This window comes from Colobus angolensis, unplaced genomic scaffold, assembly GCF_000951035.1.
Source record: "Colobus angolensis palliatus isolate OR3802 unplaced genomic scaffold, Cang.pa_1.0 Scaffold232, whole genome shotgun sequence".
NCBI classification, from domain to species: Eukaryota; Metazoa; Chordata; class Mammalia; order Primates; family Cercopithecidae; genus Colobus; species Colobus angolensis.
In genome coordinates, this window is record NW_012115511.1 from 4,936,965 (window position 1) to 4,960,856 (window position 23,892).

The following is a 23,892-nucleotide window of genomic DNA, read 5'->3' on the forward strand; positions in this document are numbered from 1 at the left end:
TGACTCATGATAAAAGCTGAGGAAAAATATTCAGGGAAGGTAAATCTGTATAAAGCTAAAGAAAGTAGATTTAATGGGAGAGTAGGTCGATTGTCGACCCCTGAGAATCCTGGTGATTGCTTTCCCTAATTTGCACTCTCTCAGTTAAGTGATCACAAACGAGCTATAAACCAGGTGTAGAGAGGGTCCTCACCATCCAACAGATAAAGTGAAAAAATATTAGTGAGTATGTTTTATTTGCAAGACAGCATTGAGTTTCTTTGAACTCACCACTAGAGGATTGTTTCACTCTAAATTCCATGATGAATATAATAATAAATATTTTATTTTGCTTGCACTATGCCCACGAGAATTTTCAAGCATCCTTTCAAGCATTCCAGTAACACTTCCTAATGCAGTATTTGGTGACAGGTATGAACACATACAGAATTCCTGGTTCTAGATAAAGGCTTCTAGCAATTGCATGGAAGTTTCATGGAATAACCTGATGCATAAAAAAATCATACTTCAAAGTCCTAAACACCTTGTTGACTTTTCTTTCTTTCTTTCTTTCTTTCTTTCTTTCTTTCTTTCTTTCTTATTTTTCTTTCTTTTCTTTCTTTTTTTCTCTTTCTTTCTTTCTTTCTTATTTTTCTTTCTTTTCTTTCTTTTTTTCTCTTTCTTTCTTTCTTTTTCTTTCTTCCTTCCTTCCTTCCTTTCTTTTTCTTTCTTTTTCCTCCCTCCCTCCTTTCCCTCCCTCCCTCCTTCCTTCCTTCCTTCCTTTATTTCTTTCCTTTTTTTGACAGGATCTCACTCTGTTGCCCAGGCTAGAGTGCAGTAGCACTATCTCAGCTCACTGCAACCTCCACCTCCCAGGTTCAAGTGATTCTCCTGCCTCAGCCTCCCCAGCAGCTGGGACCACAGGCATGGGCCACCACGCCCGGCTACGTTTTCTATTTTTAGTAGAGATGAGGTTTCACCATGCTGCCCAGGCTGATCTTGATCTCCTGGGCTCAAGCAATGCGGCTACCTGGCCTCCCAAGGTTCTGGTACTACAGGCGTGAACCACAGCACCCGGCCCACACCTTGATACCTTACTTCTCATCAATCACAGGCAAATTTCTAAGTAAGGTGCTTAATAGTTAAATAAATGTGTAAACATCAGTTCATTCTTAGATATCTATATAATCTTGAAAAACAATTGAGCAAAAATAAAGGGAAAATATTTTGCAAGTATCTAAATAAATCAAGCCACAACTACAAAGAACAAGAACTGAATTACCCACAAAGGAACAAAAACCAAGCTGACAGCAGACTTTTTCTCTGCAACACAACTTTGTGTTCACAAATTTGATAATTCAGATAAATTGACCCATTCCTTGAAATACGCTAAATATTAAATACCAAAACTCACACAGTGAGAGCTAGGTAATATGATTATCCCTATATCTATTAGATAAACTGAAATAATCCTTAAGAACATTCTGAAAAATACAGCACCAGGACCAGATTATATCACTAGTGAATTCTACAAAACAGGAATAAAATGACACCAATTATCTGGAAACTTTTTTTTTTTTTTTTTTCAGAAAATAGAAGCAGAGGGAACACTTTCTAACTTATTCCATGAGGCCAGCCTTACCATAATCTTCAAAAAGATATTACAAGAAAGAAAAACTACAGATCAATAGCTCTCATGAACATGGGAGCAAAAATTCTTAACAAAATATTAACCATTCAAATTTAACAATGTATAAAAAAGTGACAAACCATGACCAAGCTAGATTTATTCCAAGTATGCCAGGGTGGTTCAACATTTCAAAATCTATTAACATAATCTCCACTAATAGGTTAAAGAAGAAAAGTCATATGATTATATTAGTAGATGCAGAAAAATCGTATGACAAATTTAATACCAATTCATGATAAAAATTCCTACCAGAGGAGGAATAAAAGGAAACTTTCTCAACTTACTAGAGAACATCTTCAAAAATCCTACAGTCAACACTGTCCTCAATGGAGAGAAACTAGAAGCTTTGCCTCTAAGATCGGGGGAAAAAAAGCAAAGCTGCTCCCTCTCACTATTCCTCTTCAAATTCATACTGGAAATCTTAGCTAAAGAAATAACACAAGAAAAGGAAATAAAAGGTATACTGATTCAGAATGAGGAAACAAAACTATTTTTGTTCTTCACAGAGGGCATGACAGTCTGTGCAGAAAATCCCAAAGAATCAACATCATCATTGTCAACAACAACACCACCACAAAACTTCGGGCACTGATAAGAGAATATTATAGCAAGAGTTCAGGTTATAATTAATGCACAAAAGTCAATTTATTTCTATATACCAGAAATGAACAATTGGAATTTGAAATTTAAAACGAAACAATCTATACTAGCACTAAAAAAGAAAATACGTGCATAAAAATCTATCAAAATATGTAAAGAATCTAAATGAAAAAAACTACAAAACTCTGGTGAAAAAAAATCAAAGCTCTAAATAAATGGAGAGATATTCCATATTCATAGATAATAAGACTTAATATTAAGATGTCAGTTTTTCCCAACTTGATCTGTAGATTAAACACAATCCCAACCAAAAACTGAGCAAGTTATTTTGTGAACGTGGAAATTGACAAACTGATTCTCCAGTTTATATGAAAAGGCCAAAGATGTGACACAGTATTGAAGGAGAAGAACAAAGTTAGAGAACTGATACTACCTGACCTAGCCACATCCATTAATGGAACAGAGTAGAGAGCCCAGAAAAAGACCCACACAAATATAGTCAATTGATTTGTGATAAAGTTGCAAAGGCAGTACAATGGAGGAAGGACAGTCTTGTCAACAAATGGTGCTGAAGTAATTAGAAATACTCTCTCAAAACAATAAATCTAGACACAGACCTTATACTATTCATAAAAATAACTCAAAATGGATGATAGACCTAAATGTAAAACACAAAACTATAAACTTTCTAGAGAATAACACAGAAGAAAATCTAGGTGACCTTGTGGTTAGCAATGAGTTTTTAGATACAACACTAAAACCACAATCCAAAAAGAAATAACTAATAAGCTGGATTATATTAAAAATAAAAACTTTTCTGTGAAAGACACTTTTAAGAAACCACAGAACCAAAAACTTGGAGAAAATATTTGCAAACCACATACATGATAAAAGACTTGTATTCAAAATAAACAAAAAAACTTTCTACTCAACAATGAGAAAATCAAACAACTCAATTAAGAAATGGGCAAAAAATATAAAGAGACAACACATCATCAAAGATACAGAGATGATTAGTAAGCACATGAAAAGAAACTGTGCATAATATGTCATTAGGGAATTGTAAACAAGGATATCAGTAAGGTAATATTATTTACCTACTAATGTAACTAAACTCCCAAAAACTGACAATACCAAATCCTGGCATGGTTGTAGATCAACAGGAACTCTGAATCATTTCTAATAAAAATGGAAAGTGATACAGCTGCTTTGGAAGACATTTTGGCAGTTTCTTACAAACTACGCATACTTTTACAGCATGATCCTATACTCATGCTCCTAGATATTTATCCAATTAAATGGAAACCATCATTCTTAGCAAACTATCACAAGAAGAGAAAACCAAACACCGTATGTTCTCACTCATAGGTGGGAACTGAACAATGAGATCACTTGGACTCGGGAAGGGGAACATCACACACTGGGGCTTATCATGGGGAGGAAGGGAGGGGGGAGGGATTGCATTGGGGAGTTATACCTGATATAAATGATGAATTGATGGGTGCTGACGAGTTGATGGGTGCAGCACACCAACATGGCACAAGTATACATATGTAACAAACCTGCACGTTATGCACATGTACCCTAGAACTTAAAGTATAATAAAAAATAAAAATAAAAATAAAAAAAAAAAGAAAACTTACATCCACACAAAAACCTGCATATGAACACCTACAGCAATTTTCTTCATAACGGCTGAAAACTGGAAGCAACCAAGATGCCCTTCGATAGGTAACTACATCAATAAATTTAGTTGCATACATACAATGGAGTATTATTCAGTGATAAAAAGAAATGATCAAGCCACCAAAAGACATGGAGGAACACAAAATACACATTGCTAAATGAAAGAAGTCAATCTGAAAAGGCTATCTACCGGTCGGGTGCGGTGGCTCACACCTATAATCCCAGCACTTTGGGAGACGAGGCAGGTGGATCACTTGAGGTCAGGAGTTCTAGACTACCCTGGCCAACATGGAGAAACCCCTCTCTACTAAAAATACAAAAATTAGCCAGGCATGGTGGCACACCTGTAATCCCAGCTACTTGGGAGACTGAGAATCTACTCAGTCTACTTGGGAGTTCAAGAATCTCTTGAACCTGGGAAGCGGAGGTTGCACCACTGCACTCCAGCCTGGGTGACAGAACGAGACTCCATCTCAAAAAATAAAAAATAGATAAAAACATATATAGATAGATAGATAGATAATGAAAAGGCTATATGTGGTATGATTTCAACTCTAAGACATTCCATAACATATCAAATAGTAAAAGGATCAGTGGTTGCCAGGGGTTAGGAGAGAGAAAGGTATTAGTAGGTAAAACACAGGGGATTTTTTAGGGTGATGATTCTATTCTGTGTGATACTGTAATGGGAATACCTAACATGAATTTGTCACAACCCATAGGATGCACAAAATAAAGAGTGAAACTTAACGTAAACTATAGACTTTAGTTAATGACATTGTAACAATATTGGTTCATTAACTATAAAAGTGTATCACAGTAATACAAGATGTTGATAGGAGAAGCTGGGAGGGAGCAGGTATATAGGAACTCTGTAGTATTTTTCTTAAATTTTCTCAAAGTCTACAACAATTTAATTTGTTGGCTTGATTTTTCTGTAAATCTAAAACTCTTCTATAAAGTCTATTTATTTAAAAATAACATGCATTTGAAAATATTATCTTTTTTAAATATTAAAAGACATTCAAAAAGGCAAAAAGACAAAAATAAAACAAAATCTTCCAAAAAAGAGAATCCCATATCTAAATCGTTTTACTCACAAATTCCAGTAAACATTTAAGATATAACTCCAATTTTACATGGTCTGGTCCATATAATAGGAGTAATTGCTTCTCATCTCACTTTATGAACCTGCATTACTCTGACACCAAAACCAGATAAAAACATTACAAGAAAATAAATCAACATGTATCCCTCCTGAATATAGACACAAAAATTCTCAAAAAAAATTAGCAAATCAAATCCAGCAGTGTGTAAAAAGGACAATACATGACAGCCAAGTGGGATTTTTCTGGAGAATGCAAGGCTGTTTCAACATCAAAAATCAAAATAATCCAGCATATTATCAAAATGAAGGAAAAAAACACAATCACATCAATAGATACAAAAAAAAAATTGAGAAAAGCACAACATCCATTCCTCCTAAAAATTGTCACCTAACTAGGAAGAGGTGGTAATTTTCTTAATCTGATGAAGGACATACACAGCTAACACACTTAATGGTAAAAGACCAAATGCTTTTGCTGTAAGATCAGGTACAAGGCAAGGATGTCTCCTCTCATCACTCCAATTCAGCATCTTACAGGACATGTTAGCTAGCTCAATGAGGAAAGAAAAAGAAATAAAAGGCATACAGATGGAAATGAAGAGGAACAAGTATCTCACTTTGCAAACCCTATTACTGTGTATATCAGTGATTTTCAGCCAGAGAGATTTTGCCCTACAAGGGGCATTTGGCAACCTCCAGAGACATTTTTGGTTGTCACAATTTGAGAGGTGGGGCAGGGGGGAAGGGGGATATGATACTGACTTTTAGTGAGTAGAGGCCAAGCTGCCTCACATTTTACAACGCACATAACACAGCCAATTCTCCACCCTGGACAAAGAATGATCTGGCCCAAAATGGAAGCAGATCTGAGGTTGAGAAATCCTGGTCTACACAAAAATGCCAAGGAAACAACGTCAAAGCTCCTAGAAAGCTCTAGGTAGTTGGACAAGTCAGAGAATAAAAGGCCAATATATAAATATTAATGGTAATTATGTTTCCATATATTAGGTATAAAAAAGAATGGGTAGTGCTAATTTATGACACGTGTTCTTGTTCTGCCATATTCACTCTGCTATAAGAATATGGGGTGAGATGAAAAGAACTAACTCTTTATGTGCCAGGTGCTTTATTTGTGTTTTATCATTTTAATGTTTTAAATTTTACACGTGAAGAAATAAACTTGGTAAAATATCTTGTTCAAGTCACACTATCAGTTATGGTAGATCCAAGCTTTGAATTGACATTTCAGACACAAAAGCTTTCAATCTTTACTATGTAATAATTCCTGCAATGTTAAAATCTACTCTAACAAATTCACAGGTTAGAAAATACCTTGTAAACTCCTCACCTACAAATATGTTTTATTCACTATTATTAAGATATTAGTAAGTTAATACATTAATTTCTTAAGGTGCTTTTTCTTCAATGTTAAATTTTAAAACAATGTCTTTAAATGTAATTATACTAGGGTTTATTCAAATCTCATCTATAAAATGCTTAAACAATTTATACTTGATTCCCTACCTTTCCTTTCATGAAAGAGATTTGGTCGAAGTAATGCCAATGTCTTTTCTAATTTCATGCTTTTTTTTTTTTTTAAATCAGGGAAGAAAGTATCCAGGAACTTAGAAACATTAGTTGCATTCTCTTCAATGTCACAAAACTGAGCTACATGCTGTCTTTCCAGATATTCTTGCAAACTGTCAAAATCCAAAATACAATTTAAGATTATTGTAAACTGAAGTTTATAACCATGCCAACAAATTAAAACTGATAATATGTTCATAAATTACTAGAAGTTTAATAAAACAAAATTAAATTCCATATAAAGATAAATTGCATCTCCCTATTATATCCAAGAATATGATACTTAATTCAACTTTTTATTGAGCCCACTATAAAAATTACTTACATGATATCATCTATGTTTGACTTTATGAGAGAATAAACAAAGATCAAAATAAAATTTTGTGTTTTTAAGGAAAAATTTTTCTTTTCCCTATGTAGAACTTTCCAGATAGTTTTTAATTTTCTTTTTAATCTTGTCTTTGAACTAAAGGTTATCTAAAAGTGCATTTCATATTTTCAAATGAACGTTGTCAGTTACTTTTTAATGTTTATTTCCAATTTTATTGGATTATAATCAGAAAAATATGTGTGGTAAAATTTTGATTAAAAATGTGTTGAGGTATTCTTTGTATAAAAGAAAAAATTATAATGTGTAAGGTTGTATATATGTTTCATATATTATAGATTATTTATCTATATAGACATATATACACACACACACATATATATATGGTTTTTGTTTTTTGTTTTTTTTGAGACGGAATCTCACTCTGTCACCAGACTGTAGTGCAGTGGTGCAATCTCAGCTCACTGCTACCTCTGCCTCCCAAGTTCAAGCGATTCCCGTGCCTCAGCTTCCTGAGTAGCTGGGACTACAGGCACGCACCACCAGCCCAGCTAACATTTTTTTTTTTTGTATTTTCGTAGAGATGGAATTTCACCATGTTGCCCAGGAAGGTCTCGATATCCTGACCTTGTGATCAGCCCGTATCGGCCTCCCAAAGTGCTGGGATTACAGGAGTGAGCCACCGTGCCCGGCCAATTTAGTATATATTATTTATGGGTTATGTATTTTTAATTCCTCTACATCCTTACTTATTCTCGTCTGCTAGCAGATATTTTTTCCAGTTCTCTTTATTTTTCCAGTAGTTCCCTCCATATGTACTTAAACGTTATGTTGGTGGGGGCACAATTTTTTCTTTTTTTGGTTGCTATATTGTCATAAATGTTGCCTTCTACATCATGTCTTTATCAAATTTAGCAATTTTAATGATCGATGTTAATACCTTATTTTTCCTGGCTATTTTTTGGCCATCCCTTTATTTTCATCTTTTTTTTTCTAAACAGAATATAGATGAGTAAAGTTGTTTAAATTTTTTATTTTGAAAAACATTAAATTAAGAGAAAAGTTGCAAGACTAGGACAAAGAACTCCCATTTATACCCTTCATCTAGGTTCACCAACTGTTAACACTGTCCCGTATTTGTTCTCTCCATCTCCTGCTTTCAGCCCCCAATGTGTGTTGAGGGTATGGGGGGCTGTGTGGGTGTGTGTATATGTGTCTTGGCAGATCCATTTGAGAGTAAGCTGCAGATATTTTAACAATTCATCTCTAAATACTTCAGGAAATATTACATTGCTATAAAACTATTACCTCATAAATAGTCTATATTCATTTTTCACCAATTTTCTAATACCATCTTATCTATAGTAATTTTTTATATTAATCCATGATTATATATTGCAAGTAGTTGTCCCGTCTCCTTAGTTTGCTTTTATCTCCAACAGTGACTCCACCTCTTTTGTCTTTGATGATATTGATATGTTGAAGAGTCCAGGCCAGTTGTTTGTAGACTTCCCTTCATTTTGGATGGTTTCAAATTATTGGATGGCCCAGTATTTCCTATTACATTCCGGTTATGAATCTTTGGTAGGAAAACTACCTTTGTGAGCCTGTGTCCTTCTTGGTCCATTACTTGCTCCATCACATAGGAGGTGTATGATGTCAGTTTTCCCCATTATTGGTGATATTAATTAGTTGATATCCCCCTGTTGCCTCTACTGAAAAGCTGCAATTATCCCCTGATAATTAATAAGTCATCTCTGAGGACATTATATGAAATTGTGTATATATTTTTCACACAATATTTTTAAACTCAATGATGATTCTTGTGCCCATCACTAGTATGATGGTTTATAATTTAGTTTATTTTTTTAACCTTTACCTAGTAATCTCTATATGTGATGGGAAAACTAACCTTTCCATAGTTAGCCTAATAGCCATATTCTTGACTTTATTTTTTTCATCTTACTTTATCTAGATTATTTATTTTAAATTGAGATTTCTTCTTTTTTCCCCTATTTTACTGGTCTGAGCAAGCTGCTATTCATTCCATGTTTTTCCCTTGTTAATGTGGAAGTTCTACTATACTTATCCACTGCACTAATGTTTACTGTCTTTTTCTGGCCCCTGTTGTCAGATGCATATGTCCCAAATATTTCTTGCATTCTGACACATTACCTCCCAATTTTAATACTCCAGTTATGCCCTTTCTGCAAATAAGAACCTCAAAATACAACTATCAGAATACTACCTTCTTGATCTTTGAACCATTTTGCCACATATACCCAGAAACTTCTAGGTTTTGTTGAGATAATTTAGAATCTAGAATTTTCTTCTATTTCTAGAGTCCTTCATCAGCTGTTATATTATAAAACCCAGAATTATGGACTGTATGTGTCTGTGTGTGTGTTCAGAGATTCCAAGTTTCGCTGATAAGAATTGTTTTCCTTTTTTTTCTCCCGTATTTTTGATTTGGTTAAGTATATCCTCACATATTTTCCACAGGAGTGTATAGGTGATATATTGCTAAGTATGTCCTTGAAGATCTTCATTTGCTCTACCAGGTAAATATCTTAGCTTTGTAAGAATGCAGGGGTTGCAGTCTTTTTCTTCCAGTAGCCCTAAAATGAGCCTTATGGCAGTCAGGTATTTTTCCCTTGTAAGTAACTTATTCTCAATTGCTGCCAAGTAAGCAGTTGGTGGAAGAGATCCACCTAAAGTGCAAGTGCAATTTTAAACCAGTAATAAAACCAATTAAAAGTCTGGTTGCTTTTTATCAGCACCAGGTACCAGCACTCCTAAACATTAATGATAATGCTCCTTTGTACTCTTCGAGTTCGCACATATTCATTACTTATCCTTTCGTAAGTAGTGTACTGTACATGGTGCTCTACATAGAAGCAATCCCAAAACAACAAAGCTATTGGCAGTATTGCAATTTATGCAATGTACTGTAAAATGGGAATTTCACCTGTCTGTTTCTATTAAACATAGAGTGGAGATCAATTTTCAGAACATCATGGACAAATCCTCAAAAATTAAGACTTTCAAAAAGCAAAATCTGTACTTCATTTCTGTGACAGATTAATATATATAGGCATACATGTATTTTATTGATAAAAATATTAATTAAACAAATAATCTCTTCCTTTGGGACATATATACTCATATATTTATTTATTCAGAAGTCCATAAAGACTCTTTTCTTTCCTTTTTCTTTTTTTTGAGACAAAGTCTCACTCAGTCACCTAGGCTGGAGTGCAGCGGCACAATTTTGGCTCACTGCAATCTCCGCCTCCTGGGCTCAAGCAGTTCTCCTGCCTCAGCCTCCAAAGTAGCTGGGACTATAGGCATGGGTCACCAGGCCTGGCCAATTTTTGTAGTTTTAGTAGAGACGGGGTTTCACCATGTTGGCCAGGCTGGTCTCGAGCTCCTGAACTCAAATGCTGGGATTACAGGCATGAGCCACAGCATCTGGCCCATAAAAGACTATTTTCACTGTCTGTGTTTTTATTCTAGCATAATTGTTTGCCTCATTCAGTAACTAGTACTTAAAAATAATTTCGTCATACAGAGGAAGAGGATGTTAGGAAGATGATGTGCTCTGGGTTTCAAACATATGAAGTATACAATTGCTTATTCTGTCTGTCTGGAAACAGTGTGCAGTGTTTCTTCCCAGGATGTTCCTGTATTTGTGTGTGGGGTGGGGGTGGAGCGGCATCAGCTGAGGGTGGACTATTGTAAGCCCTTGCAATTGGCAGACAAACGCGTTTATTCTGGGAAAAAATTTCCCCCATTATTTGTTGAATTACAGTTTGTCCATCTGTTCTCTGCGTGGAGTTTCTCATCAGCACATTGGTCCCCTCAGTATATCATCCAGATTGCGGACTTCTGCTCTCATAATATCTGTCTAATTTTTTGTGTGTACTTTGAGCTATTTCTTGCATATGACTTTCCATGTCATTGATTTGAGTCTCAAACAATGATCATACCCACTAATTCTCCTCTGGACTTAAGATTCAAATCATAATTTGTATAAGTCAAATTTGAAAGGCTGTTTAAATGTATACCTAGCAACTGAATCTCAAGCCTTATTTTTATTGCTATTTTATTTAAGGATTTTTCTGTCTCTAAGTAGATCTTTTTCACTAGACTTGTGTTGTGATTTTTGTATAGGCCTTCCTTTCTCTGGCTGCCAATCTCCCTTAGGCAGGTAGTCATTTTTCCTTGCTGGCTCACTGGGGCTCAGGTCTGATTTTTGATATAAGTGTTGGAAACCCTGTCATTGGAAGGCAAGATGACCTCTAGGCTACAAGCTTGCATTGTAGAAGACAGTGGTTTGTTACTCTTCTGCAGGGCCAATCTGGAAAGGTCCCCAGAGAGCTAGCTAGGACAAGGAATTCGATAATTCTACTCAGTTCCATCCTGGCCCTTTAAGAGTTAGAAGTCTCAGTGAAGTCCACAAGTCTGTTATTCTCAAGGTCTGTGGTTGTCTGCAGGTCCTTGTTTTCTGGGGAGCTCAGGAGCTCCTCAAACTCACAGTGGAGAAAACACCACACCACCCTCACCTTCTCCTGCCCTGGGGACCTGAACAGAGCTCCAGAACTCACTGACAGCCAGCTCCTTATCAATTCAGCTTCCCTTTGACTCTGGAGAGGAAAGAAAGCTTTGCAGATGGGAGTAGAGTCAGGGTATAGAATTCAGACTGCCCTGATCCCAGAAACACCTTTAGGGATTATTTTAGGAATTGTATCTACTATGTTTAATTTAAATGAGAACACCATAAAAGAAAAAAATTAAGTTCCCTGTAGCTATTACAGTTATAGGGACAAATAGAGAGGCTACTGAGAAGAGAATAGGTATTTTCTATGGACAGAGGAATACAATATAGTAGAGGTGGTTGGAAATGTCACCTTCACTCTGTCATAAAGACTTAAAACTGAAAGTGACCTCAGCAGTCATCATCTAATTCTTCCCCATCTTCGTATCTCTAGGATTTGGCATATAGTAGGACTTCAATAAATACTAGATGAATGAATCAACACATAACAGAATAAGTGAATAAATGAGAAGACTGTGCCAGTTACTACCTGTGTGACTCTGAGCAATGTAGCTAATGGAACCATAACTTCCTGATCCGTAGAAAGACTGGAAAGCAAAGATAAATGACACTATCCTTTGATTTCTTAAAACAGGCTGATTAAAGAGACAGACATGTAAATAATGTAACAAAAAGCCATCATGAAGGAAGCTGGAATGTGAACGACAAACGAGGGTGCCTCTGCCCTGTTTCCCTGGCTCTTCCCCATCCTTCTGCAGCCACTGGAGCACACAGACCATCAATGGCATGGAGAGAGTTTCCCCACACCATGTGAATTCATAAGCTGTGAAGTGTTTGTCTCCATAGGAATAACCAGCCAACAAAGCCCTGGGGCTCTGCTGCTGTGTACCCAGAGGGGTCATGTTCATGGGAGTGGTCACCAATCACTCCCAGTTCAATTGCCCTGCTTTTAACTTCTCTCCTGTCTCACCCTCTCCATCCCCACCACCCAGAGAGAAGATTGAGCAGGCTGGGAGACAGGGGAGAGGGGGCAATAAAGAGTGAAAGTGAACAACTGAATAAAATACTCATGAGAGTTTTTGTCCTTATTCCTTTAGATTCTGGACATACTTGAAAGATGTCACATGGAAGTGACAGTGCCTTTCAGGCCCTCCCTCCAAAACAAGAGCTGTGAAAACAAGAACAAGCACTATAAGGGCCAGGGGAAAGCTTCCCCTCTGTCCTCTCAAGTTTCGCTGAAAAACCAACAGGCATCAACAACAAAAAGTAGATTAGTTGGAGAAAAAGCAGACAAATTTGATTAACATGTACACAGGGAGAACCACAGAGTGAGTACCCACCCCTCAACGCAGTTCAGAAGCTTATAAACCAAGCTTGTCCAACCTGCAGCCCACTGGCTGCATGAGGCCCAAGAAGGCTTTGAATGTGGCCCAACACAAATTGGTAAATTTTTTTTTCTTTTTTTTTCAGATGGAGTCTCACTCTGTTGACCAGGCTGGAATGCAATGGTACGATCTCGGCTCACTTCAACCTCCACCTCCCGGGTTCAAGCGATTCTCCTGCCTCAGCCTCCTGAGTAGCTGGGACTACAGGCATGCACCACCACGCCTGGCTAATTTTTGTATTTTTAGTAGCGATGGGGTTTCACCATGTTGGTCAGACTGGTCTCAATCTCCTGACCTTGTGATCTGCTCGCCTCAGCCTCTCAAAGTGCTAAGATTACAGGCATGAGCTACTGCACCTGGATCAAATTGGTAAACTTTTTAAAACATTGTGATTTTTTTTTTGCAAGTTTTTTTTTTTTTTAAGGTCATCAGCTATGGTTAGTGTTAGTGTATTTTATGTGTGGCCCAAGACAATTCTTCTTCTTCCAGTGTGGCCCAGAGAAGCCAAAAGACTGAATACCCATTATAGACCATCTGGCAAAACAGGCCATGGGAGTGGAGAGAATTCTGCTGAGGGGAAATAAAGGATGACTAGGGAGAATGAATGGACCAACGCACGGAAATTAACTTGTATACTATCTCCGTTCAGATGTGGTTACATTCTTGGTCTTATAGGGAGGGGAAGAAAAACAATTGTTGTCCTTGTCAGATGTGTGGATTTTAGGCAGATAAAAGAACTTCAGCTTCATCCTGTGCTTTGAGAGAGACAGCTGGCCGGGAGTGCTGGGGCAAGTCAGAGAGATTGTGAGGCTTTTTCAGTTCAGCAGGTCAAAGCGCCATATTTTGGGTATCAGTTTCTGAGCCCCAGCACACCAAACAAGCATGCTCCACACTGTCCCATGCTGTCTGCTGTGGCCAGCTTGGGATAAACATGGGCCAAAGGCACATGGGGACTCTAAGTTTAGAAAGGAAATACTGCAGACTGTGCCAGAGCAAGATGTACACATTTCATTTCACTCCGACCTTGGCCCCTACAGTGCTTGCTCTTGTTCTGGAGGGAGAGCTGCTGGCACTTCCTTCTGACATGCCAATTAACATGCCGAAATTGTTCATGGTGTCATGTGAGTATTGAACAAGTGGAGCTTCTCAAAGTTGGATGTAAAGGAGGTTTGCTACCTAAACAATAGCCCCATGGAATGATGACTTTATTCATTACATTGATGAGTGCTTCAGAGAGTGCTTTTTGTTTTTCGAATGGCTCAAAAATTCTAGGATAAAATCTGGTATCTTTTTAAACTTGACACACCCTACCCAACAAACCTTCCCTCAGCCCACTCATTATTATTTTCCCTTAAAACCCTGAAAGTAACTGCTACTGTTTACAAAGCTCCTTGACAACAGGATTTACCTTATGAGTTCCTTTATCCTGCATACAACTTGGAACTAATGATATTAGGATCTCCCACTTCCTAAAAATATGACATCACTAGGAGCCAACAGAGGTAGGCACCCAAGAAAAGCCACTACAATTCATTAATAAGACAGGAAGGAATAACAAGGAATATTCTGGAGATTCTCCACCAGAAAATGCAGTGGAGATGGACTGCCAAGCACAGGAAGACACATCCCAGAAAGCCTCAAGGCTCAGATACTCTAAGTATGTTCTTGCTCACCTGACTTTCTTTCCGGTGCAGCCTGACAACTGCTGTGTTACACTCTCCATTTTCTGAGTCTTCAGAGGAATAACAGACACAAACAGCAGCACATAAAACCAACGCTCTACAAATTACTTACATCCATTTGCTAAGATTTTAAAATCCATCAGCAAAAAATATACAACCATTTTGTTCTCAGTAATTTGTAACCACAAACCATCTAAAGTAAAAGTTCATGTTTCAAGTTTTTAGGGCACCAGGAAACTGGAAGGGGAAGGTGGGGAGATGGGAGAGGAGACTGAGTTGGGAAGGATTATACATGGTTCCAATACACCCTTCAAGCCCCAGCCCTTGTGGCCAGACTGGTGTGCCCAGCTTTAGGATGATGAACAGGAAAAAGGCCTCCCTTTCTAGTGGTCTTGACATAAACTTTCAGGGCAGTCACAGTGAGGGGAGCAAAGATCACCTGAGGGCTACCAAGCTGACTATCCAGAGGCAAAACTCCTTATCTGAGGAATTTAGAAGTAACTAGACTTCCCTATTATTTAAAGCCAGCATCTGGTACCAGGCTTAAAAAAAAATTATAAGTAACTAGAATTTCTATACATCTCCGGAATGCATGTATGTTCAAACTCAATGTGCAACCCTTGCTGACATCAAGGCATAAACATGTCTATAAGTGCAATTATTTGTCAGACCTGCGTGGCTGATAAGGTCCAAATTACCCTTAAGCTCCAGCTTTAAGGTCTATAAATATCCCTAAAGAAAAATCCACCATGGCGAGCTCAGTCCTCTCTTACTGAGGAGCCCCGCTGCACTCTTCTGCAGTCCTCTTTCTATCTAACAAAACTTTCCTTTCAAACCTACACCGTCATCTCTAAATTCTTACTACCCTACAACCCACAAGCCAACTACTTTTTCCGATGCCAGGTATCTGACACTTCACCCGGCACACAGCTCTTCTGAATATACAGTATGTCAGGTTGACTGGAAGAAATGCTTATGCTTTTAACATAAAAACATTTGCCCTTAGGTATTGAGGTGCCTACATGACGCTTCATTACCCAATAACACATTGCAAGTGACACAATTCCTGGTCTTGAGCTATACCTGTCTCGTTTCTTCTTCATCATTCCAGGTGTAACCTCAGCTTCAACCTCACATTGATCCTCAGATGGTTTGTTAGGTTCCATGTCAGGCTGTGGTTCAGTTTCTTCAGGGGGAGTATTGTGTTTACTTCCTTGAGATACAACTAGAATATAACTTAAGCCACTTGTCATAAAAGAGACAAACTCTTCGAAGTCAGGCTACAAAATAAAATGATAAACTGTTTCCTTCAGGCTCCTGAAATGGATGGACTAAAATGGTGGTCACTACCCAAGTCAAATGAAATCTTCCCCCTCCAAGGTCCCTGGGCAAGGGAATGTTACTCTTATAAATCTCCTGTTAACAATACATTTTTATGTTTGGGGTTTTTTTTTTGGTTTGTTTTTTATTGAAAAATAATTGTATATATTCATGGGGGACATAGTGATGTTTCAATAAAGAAAATGTATAATAACCAGAGCAGGGTAATTTTGTATCCTTCGAAAAATAAATCTCTTGGACCCCCAAATCACTAAGCGAAAGGGAAAAGTCAAGCTGGGAAATAAGATCGCTACAAAGATTAAAAAAAAAAAAAAAGCTACATACCTCCCTCATAATTTGTCCACAAGGAAATTCCTTGTGGGCCTCAAGATCTTTACCCTAAAACAGTTCTGTTGGAGTTCACCCTGGCAATGTAAATTGATAATTGATAGCTTATCTTCACAGGTGGAGGACAGAGGACAGACAGAGCCAAAAGTCATCCCTCTGCTCACCTGAGACAAATGCACATCTGATGGCTTCCTCTGCTCAGTTGTTTATGTAAAAATGCAGATTCACTAAGCGAGATTAAGGCATAAGTGACTATTCCTCTATGGCCTCTCACATGTAAATCATGTATTCAGTGAAAGGCTCTTCAGAGACTCAGAAGAATGCAATCGTTTGTCTCTTACCTACCTATAACCTGGAAGCATCCCACCCCACAACTCTGCTTCAAGTTGCCCCACCTCTCCGGAAGAACCAATGTACATATTACACACACTGATTGATGTCTCTTGTCTCCCTAAAATGTATAAAATCAAGCTGTGCCCGGACCTCCTTGGGAACATGTCATCAAGGCCTCCTGAGGCTGTGTCATGGGTGTGTTCTTAACTTTGGCAAAATAAACTTTCTAAATTGATTGCAACCCGTCTCAGATACTTTTGGTTCACATCTTTAACAAATCTTTCCCTATTCCTTCCCAGCTACTAGTCTCCTACATTTTTAAGTGGTAGACGTTCAAAGCTAGTTGGAATTGATCTTAAAGATAACCTAACAACATTCCCAAATTTTAGGATGTTTCCAAGTTATCTAGGGGGTTTGTTAAGACACATATTTCTGGAGCCCAATCCTAGAGTTTTTGATTTAGTATGTCTGAGGTGGGGCCCAGGAATTGGATTTTCTCAGAAGTTTACAGTTAATGTCAATGCAGTTGGCGTAACCCTTTCTTTCTACACATGTGGAAGCTGGGGCCAACAGAGATGGCATGAGTGGTGCAGTCAGTTCCACAAAGTATTGTCTAGTAGAACGGTCTGTGATGACATGCTCTCTGCCCTTTCCAACACAGTAGCCACATGTGGATTTGAACACTTAAAATGTGGCTAATGCAACTGAGACTTCACATTTTTAATGTAATTTAACCTTAATGAATTTAAATTCAAATGATCACATGTATCTAGTAGCTACCATATTGGACAGTGCATTTCTAGAAGTGAGGTCTCCTGACTCCCAAGCCAGTACACTTTCTAATACACAGCACTGCCTTTATTATATTATATCCCCAGACAAAAAAGTGTTGATGGGGCAGGGAGGTGGCAGGAGTGGGGCAGTTGGGGTAGGGACAGCCTGAGGGAAATGCCCTTAGGTAAAGAAAAGATTAAAGCATTCTTGTGAAGCTGATGTCAGAGCCTTCAACCCAGAATAAAAATCAATAGGAAAGGACTGGATATTCACTTCCAGAGGACTGATGCAGGGGCCTTTGAAAGACATGACACAAAGAGGTCTTCATGTCAACAAAACACAATCAGACCATCCAGTTTTGCTTGGCAGCCACTATTTCTACCGAAGATTTTTTCAGAGCCGCTATCATTGGCATCTCCATGATATGGACACAAACAGGGACACCAGAAGTTATTTTAGTTGTTCAGACTTGCCAATTTGCTTTTCTGTAATAAAGATTTAAAGCTTATAGAGGTCACTGTATTTAAACATGTAGAGGATTTTTTCTTTTTGACTTTCATACCTGGTCTGCTATTTGACTATAGAAGTTGACAACTTGTTCTTCAGTGAGCACTGTCTTATGCTCTGCTTCTATGATAAATCCTGCTGTGGTAATCTTCAGTTAAAGAGGTCAAATCCAGGTGTCGTGGGATCACATGTAAAACAAGTTAAGTTTGTTTTCTGGGCTTAACAAACCACCAGCTTTCAATGCATTTTCTATAAGAACCTCACAAAATCTATAGGACACTTGGTTTGAAGTGGCTCAAAAATATACAAACTAAGATTTGACTGCCCTGCTGGATTTCAGACTTGCACGGGGCCCATAGCCCCTTCATTTTGGCCAATTTCTCCCACTTGGAATGGCTATATTTACCCAATACCTGCACCTATTGTATCTAGGAAGTAACTAACTTGCTTTTGATTTAACTGGCTCATAGGCAGAAGGGACTTGCCTTGTCTCAGATGAGATGTTGAACTGTGAACTTTTGAGTTAATGCTGAAATGAGTTAAGACTTCGGGGGACTATTGAGAAACCATGAATGGTTTTTGAAATGTGAGGACATGACATTTGGGAGGGGCCAGGAGCAGAATGATATGGTTTGGCTCTGTCCCCACCGAAACCTCATCTTGAATTTTAAACTCCCACAATTCCCATGTGTTGTAGGAGGAATCCAGTGGGAGGTGACTGAACTACGGGGACGGGTCTTTCCTGCACTATTCTCATGATAGTGAATGAGTCTCATGACATCTGCTGGCTTTAAAAATGGAAGATTTCTTGCACAATTTCTCTTTGCCTGCTGCCATCCATGTAAGTTGTGACTTGCTCCTCCTTGCCTTCTGTCATGATTGTGAAGCCTCCCCAGCCATGTGGAACTATAAGTCCAATAAACCTCTTTCTTTTGTAAATTGCCCAGTCTCAGATATGTCTTTATCAGCAGCATGAAAACAGACTAATATACAATCTAGTATAAGAACTATACTTTTTTAAAATTTACATAGGACGCTGGTAGAGTCGGATCATTCACAGAAGGATGCATGAATAGATCGAGCCTTGTAAAGACATAAAGAACTCAAAGCCTTCAGAGGTAACTAGCACCAGTAGTGCATTTTTGCTATATTTCACTCTAAATGGTAAATTTATCTTCAAACTGACGATTAAGAGGTTGTTATTTTGCAATTAATTTAATCATAGTTGGAAAATATTACTTACTTTTCTTTTAATTTCTAGACCTTTTCCACTAATCACAGCATCCGGTTTGATAATAGCAATACTGAATAAGTCCTCTAGAAAAAAATTTAGAAGAAGACAGAATTTCATTTTCTTGGCACAAAGTCTGGATAATGAAGGATCTGGCAATTAGCAATGTAAGTTTCTAACGATCAGTGAATTGTTGCCCATTGGTAGCTGTGTATCTTATTATGGCATTTCAACTACCAGAGGGTTCCTACTTAGAATCAAAAGGCAGTTCCTATATTTGCATGCAGGAGAAACATTCACAAGAGTTTTTAATCAAGAGGAAACAAAAATTGAGTAGGTAGGCCCTGGCGGTTTGAATGCAATTCCCATGTGTAAGAAGCACACACAGGATCCATCCAGCACAGTACCACCAGTGAGTGAAGTTTTAACTGTGAATCATGCAAGTAAACATCACCAACGGATTCATCTATGAATGTACCGACATTCTTATAATGAACTTTTAGTGTAAGATAACTCATTTGGTTGTGGCTGTTTGCCTCTGCTCCCTCCAGAGTATGAAGACATACACCCCGCTACCCCAACGCAGTTCATCTAGTGAAGGCGTGAAATTGTTAACTGCAAAGTAAACCAAGAGTATGGGTCATCAAGGAAGAAATTATCATCACACATTTTTTGGAAGACTGTAAAGGATGAAGTAGGAAGCTGCTGTCCAGATTAGTAACAGGAGACAGGAATCTATTGTCCTGGGTAACCTCTGAAAGGCTCCAGGCCCAGAACCAAAGGTAAGGCGAGTGAGGAAAAGAGGGTGCTTTTTAATAGCTGCGTCTTGCAAGGCACAAAATCATCATTTATCTGAACAATTCCTCATTAATAAACATGGATTTTGTTACCAGTGTTTAGCTGGAACAAGTGATGCTCTGATGACCACCCACGTACAGAAAACCCTTGGATTACTCTGAAGTAAATTTACTTACGATCACTTTCATATGATGTTTCCTCACTAACTTCTGAATCTGAGTCTACTAATGGAATTTCAGGATACTATGAAAAAGAAATGCAATGCAAAGAACACAGTTATGTTTTAAAATGATAGTGAGTGGGTTTTTAGAAATTTTGTGTCTAGTAAATATTTATAATTTACTAAATAGAAAGTAAAGTGGAAGAGTTCCTGAACTTATCTGACATTACTGTCTCCAGCTTTCCACTGAAATAAAATAAGAGATGTTTTCAAATGGAAGGGGCAGGAATAATGCATATGTGCAGTATGAAAAGGGTAGCAAACTTTAAATTTTTTTATTTTTTATGTATTTATTTTTTGAGTAGGAGTCTTGTTCTGTTGCCCAAGCTGGAGTACAGTGGTGCTATTTTGGCTCACTGCAATCTCTGCCTCCTGAGTTCAAGCAATTCTCCTGCCTCAGTCTCCCAAATAGCTGGGATTACAGGCACCCGCCATCATGCTAGGCTAATTTTTGTATTTTTAGTAGAGACGGAGTTTCACCATGTTGGCCAGGCTGGTCTCGATCTCCTGACCTCAAGTGATCCACCCACCTCGGCCTCCCAAAGTGCTGGGATTACAGGCGTGAGCTACCGCACCCAGCCAAACCTTAAAATTTAATAAGAGCATGGGAGATAAAATAAGAACAAATCAGAAATTAATAAATAAGAAAACCATAAACATATGATTATCATGTTAATGATCAAAAGAGCATTTGAGTGTGAAGATCAATTCTTGACCATTACTATCAGCAAATTTGGAACAAAAGGATATTTCCTTAACTTAAACAAAATCTTTCTAAACCAATAATCAATATCCTGTTAAAGAGCAAAATACCAGAAGGACATGGGTTCCTAACTTACAGGGAAGCCACGAATATGCTTCTGTGATTCTGTGAACTATCCGAAAGGTTTCATTTTTATGTATATAAATATATATACACATGCATTGCCAAAATGCTTCCCAGAAAGGTTGCACCATTTACACACCTAGATAGTTACAAAATTAGGTTAAATAATTTAGGAAAACATCAAATAAAAGGTAACGTACTTTTTAAAAATTAAAAGACATAAAGTACTCAAAGCCTTTAGAGGTACCTAGCACCAGTAGTGCATTTTGTTCTATTTCACTCTAAATGATAAGCTTGTCTTCAAACTGTTGTTAATCCAAGGTATTACCTGAGGTCGAGCCATTTCACCTGCTGCAATTTTTCTCTCCTCATTGATCAAATTAATAACTTTTTTATTAACAAGTGGTGCATTTGCACCCTGAATCTTTGCGATAATTTTGCCATTCTATAAGGGAAATGAAAACAGGAGGGGAACTTTCATTGCAGAACACATCAAGAATTAACACTTAAACTAGACTAAGTCATCCCTCCCTTCTACCCTAGTCTCATCCTCATGAATCCTCTTTTAGCTATGGTAATTAACCATTTTACAGTAGGGTCTTAATAATGTGAATGTTCTCGAGTTGGTAAACTCAGCTCTTTGAGTTCTACCTCCAATTTGCATGTCCTCCAGCACCTTGCAGCAAATCATCCCCCTGCAGGAGCTCTCACCTGATGCAGTCTCTCCTGAGGCATCCTTGCTTTAAAGTTGAACAATTCTGGATAGGCCTCCCAGTGACATCCTCCCTAGTTATTTCTGGCACCATGCCCCTTACACTCACCTTTCAACACCTGTTTACTAAGCATCTGTTTACTGGTGCTGTACCAGGCATAATGTTATAAAATAATAGATCTGGTACCTGACCTAATTAGATTAAAAAAATTTAAAAAGCGCTAGTAAACACAAACACGTGAAACAGCAACCTTAATAGGTGCCACCAAGAGTGGTGCAAAGCCCTTGGAGCACCTATAAGGATGGGTTTTGGTCAAAGAGATCAGGGAAGGTACTTCTCAATGTCCGGAAGTGATTCTTGGTTTAAAATATGAAAGATGGATAAGAGCTAATTGGGCAAAAAGGAGAAGGAAGAGCAAAAGGAATAACAGATATAAGGGTTCTAAAGCTGGAAGGAAAGATGGCAAGTGATGAGGCCAGGTGACGAAGTGAGGGCGAGCCTGGTGTGAGTTGAAACCCAGCACCCAGGGGAAGCCACACTGTGCACAGCGTGGTGGGCCAGAGATTCAGTCTTCATCTTAAGTGCAGTCAGAATGTTTAAGCAGAGGCCATGACCACTCTTAAAATTGTTTGTAAAAATTATTTCACCTACTGTGTGGAAAAAAAATGCTGGGGGGAGCAAAAGAAAATATTTGCAGACAAGTTAGGAGCGACACTAGAGGTGGAGGTGGAGAAATGATGGTGGTGGAGATGGAAAGGATGGAAACAGGTAGATGAGTGTGACAGAAACTTGGGCAGTAAAATTGACAGGTCCAAGGTATGACTTGGATAGAATGTGATGTAAAGAGATGTCACCAAGGTGACTCTTCTGTTTCTCACTTGAAAAATGGATAAATTATAAATTATCATGTTATATGCCAAATTCAGAGACAATAGAAGAGAACTGTGTTTTGTGGGGAGGAAGATCTGGTATTGAATGAGTTTGCTGTGAGATGCTTTTTGAGAAAGCCAATAGGAGATGCCAAGACACCAATTGGAAAGGTGAGTGGAAAGCATAGGATTCAGTTGAAGATGTAAACGTGATTTATTGATATACATATGGTGATGATTGAAACTGTGTGTAGAGAAAATTTTCTAAGGAGAGTGTATTGCCTGATAAAGTCAATATTTAATCATGGAATAAAGAAGGGTGAATTTCTCAAAGGGACAGAGGGAAGTGGCATCCAGGAAGGTGAAAGGAAAACCAAGTCACATAAGCCAAAAGAAGCAAATATTTTTAAAAGGAGAGCATGGTCACCATATTTAATCCATTTATGAGGTACAAATGATGACTACCTAACAATATCCATTATACTTAGCACAGGCCGGTACTTGAATACATTAGCAACAGCTATTTTGGTGGAATAATCAGAACTCAGGTCAAATGGATTAAGGAGTTAATGGGATGGAAAGAAAAGAAGTAAAATTAAATATGAAAAGTCTTCTGACCAATTTAGCTATGAGGTGAAGACAAGAAAATGGTGAAGACTAGAGAAGGATATGCTATCAGAAAGAAGTATTATATATTTTTTAAATAGAAAAGACTTAATCGTATTCAAAAGCCAATGAGAAGGATCCAGTTGAATAAGGTTTAAATGAAATCTGAAACTCTAGTTACCCTTTCCAACTAAAAAGTATCTTTCAACAATTCTGTGAACTATCTAATATCTCTTGAGGAAAGCTTCTGCTGAGACTAGCTGGAATGAATCTGTTGTCAGCTAAAAATGCTGACCCGTACAAAGGGACATTGAGGGAATATCTGAATAAAATGAAAATTGGGCTTGATGTGTTTTTGTGATTACAGAATTCTATTCTTAAATTAAGGATTATGGATGTGGAGCAATGGGCAGTCTGAGACATGATTGCAGAAGTGATTGGGTGAAGTTTATTGGAAGAAAAGTTTATTAGCAGCCAAGAGGTCAAGAATTGAAAGGCCAGGTTATTGGGTGGGTTGTCAATGTGGATATTAAAGTCCTCAAGGTGATGGCAGGACTCAGGCTTGAGAGTAGACTTTGAACCACATGCCAAAGACTTCAGTCATCAATAGACCTGATTTGAAGGTCAGCAAATGACAAGAGTGAGATAGGGGAACAGGAGATTTAGCCATGTGAAACAGACCTCTAGTAATAGCAAAGAAAAGAAAGTTATTGAAGAACTAAGAAGTAAGGGAAATACCAACTC

At 37.9% G+C, this 23,892-nt stretch overlaps 1 protein-coding gene across 1 annotated transcript in view; it reads right to left on the reverse strand.

The window, feature by feature from the left end:
• NME8 (NME/NM23 family member 8) overlaps positions 1 to 23,892 on the reverse strand; it is a 52,372-nt gene that overhangs the window by 17,500 nt on the left and 10,980 nt on the right. The window contains exons 7-12 of the mRNA XM_011944521.1: positions 21,289 to 21,405; positions 20,091 to 20,157; positions 19,129 to 19,202; positions 17,941 to 18,033; positions 15,687 to 15,883; positions 6,588 to 6,763 (exon numbers count right to left, since the gene is read on the reverse strand). Coding sequence (XP_011799911.1) covers positions 6,588 to 6,763; positions 15,687 to 15,883; positions 17,941 to 18,033; positions 19,129 to 19,202; positions 20,091 to 20,157; positions 21,289 to 21,405 — 724 coding nt within the window. The remainder of the gene's footprint in view (positions 1 to 6,587; positions 6,764 to 15,686; positions 15,884 to 17,940; positions 18,034 to 19,128; positions 19,203 to 20,090; positions 20,158 to 21,288; positions 21,406 to 23,892) is intronic.